We start from the raw sequence: 15577 nt of genomic DNA on the forward strand, positions 1-15577 counted from the left end.
GACCAGAATGTGAGATTCTAAGTTTCCACAAGGTCAAAGTCAATCTTATCTCTGCACCGGTATTCACTCCTTAGTTTTCCCATGGCATCTTTCACATAAACTGTTACTACTCAGACAATTAAACATTGTATACAGATATAATGAGCCCAGAAAGAACATTACTGATACCCGAAAGAACCTTGAAAAGAACATGTGTGGGCGCTCTGGTGAAAAGGAGCTGTGTGTGTGTGAAACAGGATCTCTGGTCAGTGAGTTGGTAAGTGAGAATATAATCTCTATATATGTGATTACTTAAAACAGTTCAAACAATACATGATTTACTTCAATAGCAGTTTAGAATCATATCTTTTTATTCAGTCTACAGATAAATATTAAGACCTGACAAAGTACTAACGTCTAATATATTGCTTTCCTGTGCCAATGTTAACTGAGTTTATTGAAAGCCACTTATTTGTTTAATGATATTATACACATTAATTATACTCTTATGTATGTAGATAGATAAGAATGTGCAGAATTTGACAGTTTAATGGTGGAGGTATACACACATATTGATAGATGTCTTGTAATGCACTTGTTGAGGAACCTGTGACCCAAGTTTTTCAATTGCATAACTTCAACATAGTTGTGTATATGATATGTCAATAAACCTTATGAAAATCTTGAAAGGGATGTGCAAAATAGCTATTATATACAGTTTTTAATTAACTATATTAGTAGAGAATAACGAGTAACTGAAATATACTTTTATAGAGATCTGCCAGATAAATGTTTAGTCTCTCAAGCACCAACCTAATATCTCACGCATGATTGTTGGCACTTGACAATCACCTTTCCCTGAATTTTACTCAGGTGTAACTAAAGTCTGTACTTTAAGAGTTGTTATATGTTCACATCATTAATCAGAATCTGCAAAGTAACTAAAATAAATGTAGTGGAGTAAAAATACCAGGTTAACCTCGAATTGTAGTGGAGTAGAATTACAAAGTAACAATTAGCTGGCATGTGGGTATATATTAATGCTTCCCATTATGGACACAAGCGATTTTCACCCATTTATTAATTACATGTTTTACATTTGTACACACCAATTTGTTTCCTATCCCCTGAACCTCCAGGGCTGTACACAGTTTAATACTGTCAACTTCTAATTTTGGGAAAAACAAAAACGTCTTTTAAAACTACAATTCCCAGTAGAGACGTGCCATAGAACATGTTGCGAAACACAATAGCCAGCATGTGTAGTTCTGGGGGGGGCGTTCGAGTCCAGTTTTGGAAAGTCTGCCGTGGTTTCGTTCGATTTCAAAGAGCTGTTTGGCGCTCGACGTAACCTTGGCGCACTGCCACTCCAACATCCAATCCCAGAGCTTGAAGATTAATCACGGGGTTTGTCAACGGGACTGTAGTCCCAAACGATAGCTGGGGATTATGGGTAGTGTAGTGTCTTCGGCCATCCTAAACTCAGAATTCTTTTTCGGATATCATATCGCATTAACACACCATATCCCGACGGTGCATTGCGGCCTAAAACAATCCAATCAGCGAGCTGAGGATCTTTCCTACGTCACTTTACAGCCGCTGGCCCACTTTTGGGGAACCAGCTGTCATTTGAACGGCGATCAAGCCTGAAGCCACAGAGCTCTTCTCTTACTGTCCTTTCTTCTTAGATGGAAGTACAGAAACACGTAACTCTGGGATTTGTTTTTAATGTTTGAGGTGCAATAAAACGAAACAGCAGCTTTTGGCATGTTAAAACTATTATTTTCTGCCTCGCAGCTGGCCGAAATTACAGCCTCGCCTACTAGATTTTAATTTAACCATAGGATATCGAGCCCGATCGATCGATTTCAAATGTGTGCTCTAAAATGATAGTTATAAATGACTATTATCATTATTATAAGCAAGACAATAAATGGCAAAGATATGTAGAAAAATAAACGTATTTAAGATACGTTCATAACAAACGTAACGTGGGGAGAAAATATGTTTCTAGAAGATATGTAGAAAATAAACGTATTTAAGATACGTTCGTAACAAACCTAACGTGGGAGAAAATATGTTTCTAGAAGATATGTAGAAAATAAACGTATTTGAGATACGTTCGTAACAAACGGTGAATGTGGGAGAAAATAACGTTTCTAGCTAACGTAATTGAGATGCAGTTTAGTTCTGTGGGAACGTAATTTGTAGGAGACAGGGTTGGACCTGACTGTGGTCATGCGAGCTCACCGACCACATCCCAAATGTGAACCATTCTACATTTCGCTATCCAGATAATACTCTACATTTACAATTGTCTAATTACACTCACATTACTAAATCATAAATTGATAAGCAAGGCACACAAATGAACCTCCAAATATAAACACTTCTCAGACAGTACATTCCCACACAAATTACTATGATTTATGAAACCTTACATGTGAATAAATCTAGTCATTTCAAGAACCAAGGTGGATATATGTGAAGTACCTTAATTCCCCACACTTGGGAAGTGTTCAAAAATGTCTAAGGTTTCATTAGAACACCTCTTAGTTGTTTTCTACAAGTACAACTAATTTATGAATAGGACGTTCGAAGAAAAGGATGGTATAACTGAGTCTTTTTCCTACCTTCTTTCCAACGTTCCTGTTTCCTATTTGAACTGTGACTTTTCGCACTAGGTCCATCTTCATCTTTACAACACTCTAGCACTCTGCCAAGTCTCCACTGCATTTCGAGGAAGCTCTTCCTCTTTAACAATGACAATACCTCCCCTATTTTGACATTTCGTCTTGGAGAATGCCAGCACTGTCTGAGGGGTGATGTTTGTGTAGATACTCCTTCTTTCCATCTACTCCAGAATTGCTCTGCTAGATATTGTACTCTCGCCACCTTTTTCTGGCATACAATCTTCTGCCACAAACTTTCCTGGTGGAGGCAGCGGAACAGAGGTTTTCATGGTGAGTATATGGTTTGGGGTAAGTGGCTCTAAAACCTTTTGGATCTGTAATGTGGTCATGGGTGAGTGGGGCGACTGTTTACGATTGACATGGCTTCATAGAAAAATGTCTCAAGGAAGCGTCATCTCGTCTTCCGCACTTTTAGAGAGAACCCAATTCAGGATGCTCTTAACTGTCCTGATCTAGTCTGCCGCACCCAACGCCCTCCCATGTGACTGGCCTCTGGCATCATTCATAGAAAAGTCACAGTGTTTTTTCAGCCAAGAAGGTAGTTAATTCTGTCCTTGTCTACTTCTTGCACGCCTTTGTCAGTTCATTTTTTGCCAACCAACAAAATGTGTCCCTTGATCGGATTTGATTTGTCTTACAGCTCCACGGGATGCCACGAAACATCTCAAGGCGTTATGAAAGCATCAGTTGTTAGATCCTCAATAATTTTCTACGTGGACTGATCTTGATTGAGAAACAGGTGAATATGAGTCCATATCTCTTTTGTCTTTACGACCTTGCTTTGTGTGAAATGGCCCACAAAACAATCCATTCCACAGTATGAGAAGGGGGAGAGGGGTCAACACGGTAAGCAGGTAGATCCGCCATCTTTTGCGTTTCTGTTGGCCTGCGAGGTTTTCTGCACACAACACATTGCTTAATGTGGTTTGCCACAACTTTGCTACCACCAACAATCCAATATCCATTTGCTCTCAGTTTGTTGAGGGTCTGTCCTCTTCCTTGGTGTTGTGTTTTCTCATGGTAGTAATCTAAGATCAAATGTGTGACCACACCGTGTTTTGGTAAGATCACTGGATGTTTCAGGTCAAGAGGTAGGGAGCCCTTCTTTAATCGCCCTCCCACCCTGAGAATACCATCTTGTAACACCGGGTCGAGCTGAAACAATGGATGACTGCGTGGCAGTTTACCCTGACTCAGTAGTTGTATTTTGTTGCTGAAAGCATCCCTTTGTGCTAACTTCACTAGCACAAGACTGGCTCTTCTTCTGTCTTCCACGCTTATGGGTTCTTGCCATTTTGGATCTTTTTGCCAGTCGCTGGATACGAGCAATAGCACTCAACTGCTATGCTCCAGTTTTGAGAATCCTTTCAATCTCTCCAAGAAATTGTCCTCTTTTACTACATTTACTTGTAGTGATTGGGTTGTTTTTGACTTCTGGATCAGCCAACCAGAAGCTCTGTGGTTCCATTTTGGTGTGACAATGTCTCTTTGGCCCACAGAACTTTGGTCCAGTCAGCCAATTTGAGCTGACTAATTCTGCCACCTGAGGCCTCTGGAGGCATGATCCGCTGGATTTTGATCCGTATCAACATAGCACCACTGTGCTGGGTCTGACCTTTCTCTGATTCTTTGGACTCTGTTTGCAACAAAAACATGAAACCTTTCTAGCTTCATTGTTAATGTAAGCTAAGACGACCTGTGAATCAGTCCAAAAATATTCTTGAATTCAATCTTGAGCTCTAGCTCCTCTTTTAACATGCTACTGATTGCTGATGAGAGCCACTGTTGCCATCAACTCCAGCCTTGGTATGGTTACAACCTTGGTGGGCTGCAACTCTAGCTAATCTATGACTAAGGAGAGCAATGCCATTTTGTCTTCACTCACCACTCGGATATATGAACATTGACCATATCATAGGCTACTAGCATCGGAAAAGTGGTGTAGTTCAGTCTCTGAACCTTGCCAAGTATTCTGGGATGAACGCACCTTGGTATCTGGAGGTTTTTGCAGATTATGTAGGTCGTTTTAACCAGCTTGTCCCACTGTGGCTTTAGTTCGTCAGGAAGTTGTCATACCATCCTATACCTCTTCGGCACATCTCCTGCAGTTATTTTCTTCCCCAGTAGGAGGAAGGGAGCCGCAAAAGCCTAGTGATTCGAACACAGAGGCTACTGTTGATAGGATTCCTCGCCGTGTTGCTGGTTTTTCTGCTGGATTTAGTGTAACCTTGAAGGAGAATGTGTCGCTACTCACGCTCCACTTTACTCCCAACACAGTCTGGACTGGGAGTTCACCATGGCTGAGATCCACATCCTGAACTTCCACTGGGCTCACTCGCTGTCAGGTATTGACTCCAAAACTTCTCTGTTGTTAGAGATGAACTTGTGGAGGTGCAGTCTTCCATTTGCACATATAGGTTGTGCTTCTCTTACCAGTTTGATGGCCATATCCACAGATTCCACACTGACGAGACCATCATCCACATAGAAATTATTCCTGATGAAGTGAGCTGCTGCAGGATACTGCTTTTCATTTTGGCTTGCAAGATACTTCAATCCAAAGTTTGTGCAGCCCGGGGAAGATGCTCCTCCGAAAATATGAACTTTCATACGATACTCTTTTGGCTGTGAAGTTGTGTCACCAGGAATCGTAAGTAGTCTCTGTCTTCTGGGTTCAAACGAAACCTGTGGAACATCTTCTCTACATCACAAATGACTGCGATTGGATGTTTGCGAAATTGACAGAGTACCCCTGTCAATCCATTTGTGAGATCAGGGCCAGTTAGTAAGTGATCATTTAGTGCTGTTCCATCATATTTGGCTGAGCAGTCAAAGACAACCCTGATCTTTTCGGGTTTTCTTGGTGATCCTTGATGCCACACATTTCCTGCTTTGGGTTAGTTCTCAGCTTTCTCTGCGTCTCCCATCTTTAAAGACGCCTTCTATGAACTTGATGTAGTCCTCCTTGAATTTTGGATTTTCTCAAACTTTCTTTTAGATGGTTCAGTCGCTTGAGAGCCAGTAGCTTGTTCTTCGGTAGTTGTGGGCGTACCCTTAAAGGGAAGTGGCATTTCCAAGTTTCCCTCTGTATTTTTATGTATTGATTCATTGAGTATTTGAGGAACCTGGTATGTCATCTTGTGATATGCTCACTTCTCTATCATTCGTATCCCTGAAGTCTGATTCCAGGGCTCTAATGACCATGGTTGGTGTCAATGGAGGAAGTTCCCTTCACATGAACACAGTGGCACATCATAGTGGTTAGCTTGACCGGCTCTAAAATGTGTCCCTGCATTCTCACAAACCTCTTGGTCTACAAATGTGCTGCCTACTCTGAGTATCCAATAGGGCATAAACCAATGTCTCTTTTTCAGGTGTGTTGGTTGACGATATCCAAACGGGCACGATCATGGATGTGCTCCCACCATTGCTTTTGTCCAAGCAGCAAGAGAGGGAAGACATATTTTCTTCTGCTTGCATAGCATGGGAAGAATATGTGTCTGCAGCAGCAGAACGGTCTTCATGAAGTGGTGTTGGATGAGGTCTCTTGCATATGCCACAAGTAGCTTTATTAGTGCAGTCCCTTGAAATGTGTCCTCTCCTAAGACAGCCAAAGCATAGGTTATTGTCATGTATGAACTGTCTCTTGTCTTCCCTAGGCTTATTGGCAAACATTGGACACTTGTAGATGGAGTGACTTCTCTACAGCACAGGCATGTGACTGGACTTGATGTCAATGAAGTGTTAGCTGTATTTACTCTGTTAGAAAACGTTTGAGCTGCTCTCTACATCACTGTAATTAGTCTCTGTACTTTATTGAGCAGATGGTGTCACATTGTTATGAATGCACTAGCATTTGTGCCGTTTTTATCTCTGGATGTTCTCTCTTCACTAGATTTCAAGGCATGAAAGGATGTTATAGGATCGCATGCAATTTCTGCCTCTGTGGCTAAAAACTTGGCAAACTCTTTGAATGTAGGATATTCCTCTGTTTTGTAGAAGCTGCTTCGTGACTTGTCTGTTCCAGCGAGAGGTCAACCAGTCAGGGAGTTTTTGGAGGCATCTTTTGGTTCTCTTCACAGTCGTTAATACTTGTGGGCCTTTGATGTGTGGCATAGCATTGCTGCATGCTGTCAGAAGATCACTGAATTGTCTTAGTTTGATAGACTCTCTTGAGCCGATTTCGGGCCAGTTTTTCAGTTTTTCTCTGAAGGCCTGCTGGATTACAAAGGGGTGGCCCTTTCGTGCATTCAATGCTTTCCATGCTTGGTAATAAGCTTCATCGTCCTTTCTGTAGAAGCTTCCTTCCAACACAGATTGCGTCTCTCTCACTGATGTATTTTGTAGATAGAACAACCTGTCTGCTGAATTTTGTGCAACGCCGTTCTATCAAGGTCTTGAAACTGTGCTCCACTTCAAGAAATGTAGTGGGTCTTCTGAGAAGACTGTAGGCTCAGGTGCAGGAAGCCTGGTGAGAACCATTGTGTCATGTAGGACTTGTGTCAGCAATAGTTCGTTGTTAGCAGCACTGTTTGTTTGTATCTTTTTGCTGTTCTCACATGTTGTTCTATTTTTAGCTCTTTATGAGGGTACCTGAGAAAGTGCACTGGTGAACCTTTGTCATGGCTTTCACTTGAGTCAGCCTCAGAGTATGCCTTTAGCTGGCAGCTATTATTTCAATCTCTCTCTGATTCTCCAGTCATTTAAGTTTTTGCCTTTGTTCCATCTCAATTTCAGCCTTTTTAGCAGCAAGCTCTGCAGCACAGTCTGCTCTTTTCACGGTCATTAATTGTGATTCTGATGAAAGACTTGAGCTGTGACTACGATTCGTAGTTTTGGAGGCTGAGGACTTACTATATATTGACTGTGCATAGTCTCGGTCAAGCACCATATGAAGTCTTGCATTTTCTGCCTTACCATCAAACTCCTCTTGCCCGACTTCACTCATGCGTACCTTCATTAGCCCCATTAAGTCTGCTGTTACAGCTATGCAGGAATCAATGTTCCTTCTAATGTTAGTGGAAGGTGCAGAAATGAACCGTAATTTGTCATACACATCTTTAACTCTTGTCTCCTGCCTCTTCAAACAGTGTCCATCATGTCACTCAAGTCATTGTCTGAGCACTCATCCTTTAGTTTGGTGCGTGTGTCTCTAACTCGATCTTTCCAATGTGTTTATTGCATATTAAATTGCTCTCTAGTTGAGGATACTTCCTTTTGCTTCAACTCCAGCATTTTTGGGGTTAACGTTCTCTCTCTTGACGATTGTCTGAGTTTGGCACACTCGGAAGTGACTGAAGTGGGTTACATTGTTACTTTCTGGATTTCAATGCTGGCATGAATATCACCAATGAGCATCTCCAATCTTTCCTTTTCAGCATCATCAGTTTGGGATTTTAGTTGCTCACTTAACCTAGTCAGTTCAGACTGAAGAAACTCACTTTGTTCCCTTAATTCACCACTGTGTGATTGTTCTCCGTGCACTGACATTTTACACTTTAAAGAAAAACCACTGTATGTGAAAACTATTATAAGTCTAACCCAGATACTGATATGGTGTTGCTATTTACTCTAATAAAACTCTCTTTATATTATGCATAGAAATCTCAGATGAAAAACCTCATTTGACCATTAGTAACAATAATAAGCCATAAACAACAATGGGCTATTATTATGAACCAATAAACCAATATTAAACAAGTCTCTGCTTTTTTTATACACATATAAAATGTCACAACCCTGTAGGTAACACAGTCAAACCTGTGGCCGTTTGCAGAGCCGCACTCTTCTGTCTGACGCAGAGATGAGATGAAACTGATACTGCCCGTTGCAAGTCTGTGGTAAGGATGTTTGTTCTACACTGTTGGTGAAGCCGCGCCACTCTCAGTCAGTGACAGCCAGCCTCTTTTCCGACGTCTGCCCTGGTAACCGTCGACGCGCTGTTTTAGCGATCCCTCACGGACTTCCCTTGGTTCTCTCGTTGCTCTTTACTTTCGGCCATGTTGGCGGTACGTTTACACTGTAGCTACACCGGTAAATAAAGGCCACGAACATACTGATGTCTTTTTGACGGTTTATTCTCTCCCTCTCACTCTCATTCTCTGAAGACAACGTGTAAACTATAAGAAATGAACAGTTGAAGTTTACATTAAATCGTAACCCCTAACACATTAGCAAAATCAAAGCACACACTAAATATTAACACACATATCACAAAAGACAAACATTTACCGTGTGCGCCTCTTGAACCCTGTAGATTATGCCAACGGCATGCGTTGCCATGGCAATGCCTTCTGACCTGACTGTGGTCATGCGACTCACCGACCACTATCCCAAATGTGAACCATTCTACATTTCGCTATCAGATAATACTCTACATTTTACAATTGTCTAATTACACTCACATTTACTAAATCATAACTTGATAAGCAAGGGCACACAAATGAACATCCAAATATAAACACTTCTCAGACCGTTACAGTAAGCATACAATAATGTTAAAATGTGCTAAATATATACACTGCAAAAAACAAAAAAAAGAGGAGTAAAAGTAGCTCACGACTTGTTTTGTTTTTTGAAAGTAGCTCTCATCCTAAAAAAGGTTGGAGACCCCTGTTTTACACAGTCTAACATGAATAGAACATCTTGTTTTGACAAGCAAATATTATGTCAGATGGACACAGGGGCGGACTGGCCATCTGTGTATTCTGGAGAATCACAGAACGGCCGGCCGCCAGCGGGCTGTTGACGACCGGCTCGGTTCGCTGATGGCCGGTCCGGCACGCTTTTTTTCACATTGTGATCGTGTGGGACAGATGTACACAATTCAATCTAGTATTCTAATCTAGTTTTTTTCATGCAAGGATCATGAATAATGTGCTTTGCGTGTCTGTTGTGAGTACAAAAGACATGCAAAGCTCACATCTCACATTATTCATGTTCCTTTCATGTCATTCATATATTATTTTTTTTATTTATTTTTTCCTTTCACTCCCATATTACTTGACTTTCTTCTCAAGCTGGTTGATGTTGCTGTTGTTATCATTATCATATTGTTGTCATTGATACTTGTTGTTGTTTGTGGTACTCTGCGCTTGATTATGTATACATTAAAATGTATTAATTTATGTATTTATAATTATGACTTTGTATTACTTTTCTTCCCTAATTTTTATTCTATTTAATGTATCTATCTTTCTTTGTGGCCAGTAGCCAAAGGCAAGACAACAGAGAGGAGTGTGGAACAATCTCATCTTTAATCAAACCTCCATATGGTCACGTTTTTATTTAATATGTTCTATCATTTATTTGACCTTCCCCTTTTGAAAATGTTTCCCCTTTATATTGCTATTGCTTTTGCTGTTGAAGTTATTTGCCATTATTGTTCAATTATGTTTAATACTATGATTTTATAATAACGAGGAAGCAAAATAATTGTTATCATTATTATTATGATTATTGTTTCTACAATGGGCATTATATCCAACTATTGTTAACACTAATACTTTGAGATAAACTATCATTTTGAACTGACCTAGCCCTGCTCCCAACAATTGAGCGACCTCTGAGATGTGCATTCCCAGCGTGCAGAGCGCAGTGTTGTTTTACAACGACAGCTGGTGCTACAGTAAACCTCTGAAATACACACATCAGATGCTCTGTTATTACTTCATAGTCTGCTTTTTTGATGGAGGAGACTTCCTTTCACCGGGGAGCCTCATGGCCTCTTTCCAGCTTGAAAAAGTAACTTTTTACTCTTGGCACAGCTGTAGTGACAATAAGCGCGTGTACATTTACACATTGGAATTTAGCATGTAAAACAAAGCAGCATGTGTATCGCCCATAGTGGAAACTGCAAATAATTTTCTTTTTTCAGAAAGAAAAAGTGCTGAGCAAGTTCCTCAGCACGAGCCATGGAAATGCACCAGTGGTGTCACAATGAAGTAAATACACACTTGGCGAGCAGGGACCAAATGTTTGCATTAGCACTGTCGCCTCTTGTGTGCAACTCAAATGATGATGTTCAAAGGAAAAAACATAAAATATCGAATTATTTATATCAACTCGTAAAATAAGGTGGCGGGGGGTCTGTGCTGGCGGCGGATGTAAAAGTTACATTAAACTGGAATTTACATGTTACAATATCACAATATACACAACTTTATAAATATCTAAACCTTTCCATGACTTATAAAAGTGCCATTTTAAATTGCGAATTCCTTGCAATCTTGCTAATTGGAAACAGAAATGAAATATGTACTCACTAACTATACAATATCCTGTATGATTCTACAACATGCTAATCTATCATCAATTATTTTTATAAATATTGGGATTATAATAATTCATTACAATTATTCATTGTTACTATTAAGTGAACAATTGTATTGTTGCATTTAAATAAACAGAGAACTACTTTCTCCTCCATCATGCCAATGTACAAATTAGGTCTGCACTATATTAGAAAAAGTATATGTTGCAATATTACTTTACAGCATTTTGTATTGCAAAATAAACATTTTCATTTTCACATATCAAGTTAAATGTACAAATCTGGTGAACTTTGAGATCTACACTTTCACCAAGCCACCCAACTCCAGCGGGTCATAGAACCGGGATGCCGACCCACAAAAACTGAAGTATCGAGAAACTGTTATATACACAACATTCACTGTTTGTCAGAGTTTGTACTTTGAAACGACCAGCCAGGCTTTGGTAGTCTGAAGGGGTGGCTTATTGAGAGGCAGTGAAGAGGGTCCTAATAAAGTTCTGGGTAAAGGTGTGGATGTATTAGTGAAGACTGAAAGGGCTAAAGAACACAGAGGAAAGCACCTTTTTAGCCGATGATGGGTTACGGCAAGCTGTTTCTGTTACTGCTTCTTAGCAGCTACACTTTGGCTCGTAAGTAGAAATTCATTTTAAATCAAAGTAATCGATTACAGTCACATTTCTCATTTAAAACAAACTATTTTGAAGTTGAAGGCTAAAAGCCTTTTTCTCACAGGCTTTACTAATAGATTAACGATGGCTCTGCTCTGTTTAAGTGTCAGAGTAACATATACAGTAATCCAACATAAACAATACTAGGACCCATAGTTTGAAAATGGAATTAAATGTCTTCTGTGAAAAAGGACTATATTGGTGTGATAGTTCAAGGGTCCTGCCATTTTGCATGTTTTCTCATTATACTATCATCACAATATCATTATGCTTTAACAATAACAAGTTTGGCATCAATTTAATTTTCAAATACAAATATTCTAGACTCATTTAAATCCATATTCCTTTAATGTTATAATTACCCTTACAATAACCACAAAGATAAGTCCTTGGTTAGAAAACTCAGTTTGTCACCATGTATCATATTCAAATACGTTTTTTTAATAAATATTTATAATTATCCATTGGCAGTGGGACAACAGGAATAACAGCAGGAACATTTTACTCAAATAGAAAACGAATTATTCTGTTTATCTTTCATACTGTACATATATTACCCGGCTGTCAGCAGTTATTAATTGTCATTTAAAAAATAGATGAATGAATGCTTAGTGTTTAAGTATGTAATAACCTCCTTTCTATTTCCCCCAGTTTATTTTCCTTGCCACCATGGGTGATGTTAAAAGAAAATAGTCCAAAATGGACACATTTGTTCACTTCATAAACTCTATATTTATTTATAATTCTAATAAAACCATCTTCATTACTTATTTATATAACCAGTCACTATTTTTGTTTTGTTTTCCAGAGGAAGGCAATGACAACAATGAACAAACTTCAACTTGTCTGTGTAAGTTTCAACAAACTAATTAGTTATATTCACATTAAATGTGCATTTCTCATTATGAAACCATAAAACCCTCTTCTGAAGAGATTGTAATGTGGTTGTTTACATGACTATTCTTTGATAATTTGATCAAATTGGAAGACATTATGTCAATATTGTAGATTTTAAGGAGATGATAGAGCCCCATATTGATGGAGCCACAACACTCTGTACTTTGTCCCGGGGGTTAACATTGTGGGTACCTGGAAAAATGTGTATGTGCATAGGGTAGATAGGCTAAGATAGGAGGTGGGGTGAGTGGATGTTGTTACGAACAGACACATCGACCTGCTAACAGATCGATGGTGGCTGTGCTTAACCTACAAACTCATGACCTGTTTCTGGAGATAGCGGCAGGAAGCTGATGGACTCTTGCTCCTGTGCTTTTAATGATTCGCTACTACTACTACTGTTGTAAAAGAGCTTAAAAAGGCTAAATCAATATTTTTCATTAATGCTATAAGGAAGCTCTATGCCGACACTGGAGTCATATACATGCCAAAAAAAAGAATAAGGCTGCAGAAGAACTATCAGCTTCAATGGTCAATATCTAAAACTGGTTAACAAACTCACATTTACACCTCAATGTCAGCAAAACCGTCTGTATGTTTTCTTCAATGTGAATGCAAATAGAGATCCAGACCCCTGAGTTATAGTAGTAGGAAAAAGTATATCAGTAGTCAATGAGTTTAAATATTTAGGTATGGTTTTTGATTCACAACTTACATTAAAAACGCATGTTCAAAAAAGTTGTGATCTGAATCAAATTTAACATGGCAAATGTTCGTCACATCAGGTACAGTTTAACTACAGAGGCCTCAAAATTATACTTTAATGCAATGATTGTCTCACACATAAACTACTGTCTCACCAGCTGGACACAGACAAGTAGGACCAAAATAAAATCTGTGGAAACATTTTCTAAGCAGGGTCTGAAAACATTGGATAACAATTCATATAATTTCAAATCATCATTGTAATGTCTTTACTAAATATGTTTTTTTTAACTAGGAAAACATGATAGAATTTGCAACATCTTACTCGTGTATAACATTTTGCTTGGTAATTAATTCAATAAACACAATCAAAATTCATCAACCAGTGCTACTGCGAGTGGGGATTATAAAATACCTCATAGAAAGAGTACTTTTCGGCAGTCAGTCTTTTCCTATCAGGTAGCACATACCTGGCAGTCTGTACCAGGGCTGCCCCTCCCTACACGCAGAACACGCGCAGTGCGTAGGGCCTCATCTTGCGCAGAGGTCTCAGTTTATGCGCAAATGCAGCGCAATTATGCGCGCCACAGTTTCCCCGCAGCGAGGCCCCGGCGCTAACAGTTCATGAGTGTGCTCTACTACTACTACTACTACTACTACTACTACTACTATGTGCTTTAATGTCGGTTGTGTGTTAATGGAATTGTATATTAGGGCTTTTAAGTGGGCATATGTGCGTTAAATGTGCTGCAATCGTGCTCATGTGCTTTTACCTGTGCTTATATGCTGTCATTGGGCTCATGTGTTATTTCTGTCCTGATGTGCTCTTGAATGTTTTTCTTTGAATGCTGTCAACCGCCCAGGGACTGCAGATGAAGATTAGCCTCTATGGATAATCTGCCACACTGACATGATGGACTCAAGTGCTCATGTTGATTAATGTACATTGTCCCTTCTTAAATAAATACATTCAGATACACCAATACTATTGATCTCATATTTAAAGGCAGGGATAAGGCCTTATCCCTTATCCCAAGGGACACATATCCTAAAGGATCAGTAAAACCATGTGATACCATTTTCTACTTGCAGTGGCATCCAGATTCAGGACCTATAAGAAATATGTGTACCAATACACCACAGAGAGCAGAAATGGCATGGTGGGCACTGCCAACCTGAAGAACGGCGCAAAAGTCTCTTGTCAGGTAAATTCCTGTTTATGTGTTTGTTAGGTCATTTTACAACAGAATGTTCTTATCTGAAATCCCTCCCTGTTTTTCCATTGACCCTGTCTCTGCATGTACATATCTTCAGGTAGAGATCGAAGTTCCGCAGACATGCAGATTTGTAATGCACACCAGGGACTGTGCTTTAAGTGAGGTGTCAGCCATGGACCCCCAGGGCCAGCCGGTCTACAGCCAGGCCCGTGGCTTTGCAGCCTTCCAGGCCGCCATGGAAAAGTGGGTAAAAAACAGAGTTTCCAGGAATATGCGGAGCCCAAGAAGGGACATGGATGGATCTGTTTTTTAAAGCACATTGTGCCTATAAGTAGGTAACAATTAAATCCCCTGCCAAAAGGCACTTCAGTAAAGGCACTTCTGTTGGTGCTGCTATTGTACCAGACGAAAAGGACAAAATACTTCCATTACATTAGTTATTCCTCACATTATATTCCACAATAGTTATCAGGTATTCTTTCATTTGTAATCTCATGTAATGAGTCCTAACTTTAACATGGAGAAGATGATAATGAAAACATTTATGTTCATGTATGAAACATACATGAAATATGATTGTGTTACAATGCCTCAAAGACGGTTTAATCAAGTAAGGATTTCTTTGGTGATCACATACTCAACAAGACTTACATGATTTATGATTGTTATAATGCATGTGTTTCTTTGCTCTTACTCAAAACCCAAATCAAGGCTAGCTTGACATAATTTAGCTTAGCACTAAAATGGTGTCAGGTAGGTGGACAGTTGCAAGTGTCTTACTAAAGCTGGTGTGAGACTTACCTTTTAAGCATGTACGTCACAGCAATCATAGCATGTGCTTACCATTAAAATGTGGTTACAGAGCTTTGGCACTTTTAACCACTGTGTTGAATATTTTCAAATGCCCTGCCCTACGACAGTCCCTCTTTACAGCACATATGCAGTCAGTTCTTCCAGACTGGAAGACTTTAACGGTTTTTATTACTCATTCCTTCAATGCAAGATCAAAATCAAATCAAATAAAATCATGTTTTATTTATATAGCACATTTATAAACGATTTTTGGTCGAGCCAAAGTGCTGTACAATTAATAAAAATACCCTACAGTAAAGACATTTTACAGCTAATACAACAGCACAGTTTGTT

General features: G+C 39.4%; 1 protein-coding gene across 1 annotated transcript in view; it reads left to right on the plus strand.

The window, feature by feature from the left end:
* The first annotated feature begins 11501 nt into the window (after positions 1-11501).
* The window catches only part of apoba (apolipoprotein Ba), a 62662-nt gene continuing 58586 nt past the window's right edge, over positions 11502-15577 (plus strand). Inside the window, 4 exon segments of the mRNA XM_034134133.1 lie at positions 11502-11573; positions 12421-12462; positions 14307-14419; positions 14529-14674. Of these exon segments, the coding sequence (XP_033990024.1) occupies positions 11516-11573; positions 12421-12462; positions 14307-14419; positions 14529-14674 (359 nt within the window). The 5' untranslated portion in view covers positions 11502-11515.

The sequence above is a fragment of the Trematomus bernacchii genome, unplaced genomic scaffold (genome assembly GCF_902827165.1).
Source record: "Trematomus bernacchii unplaced genomic scaffold, fTreBer1.1, whole genome shotgun sequence".
In the NCBI taxonomy this organism is placed as follows: domain Eukaryota; kingdom Metazoa; phylum Chordata; class Actinopteri; order Perciformes; family Nototheniidae; genus Trematomus; species Trematomus bernacchii.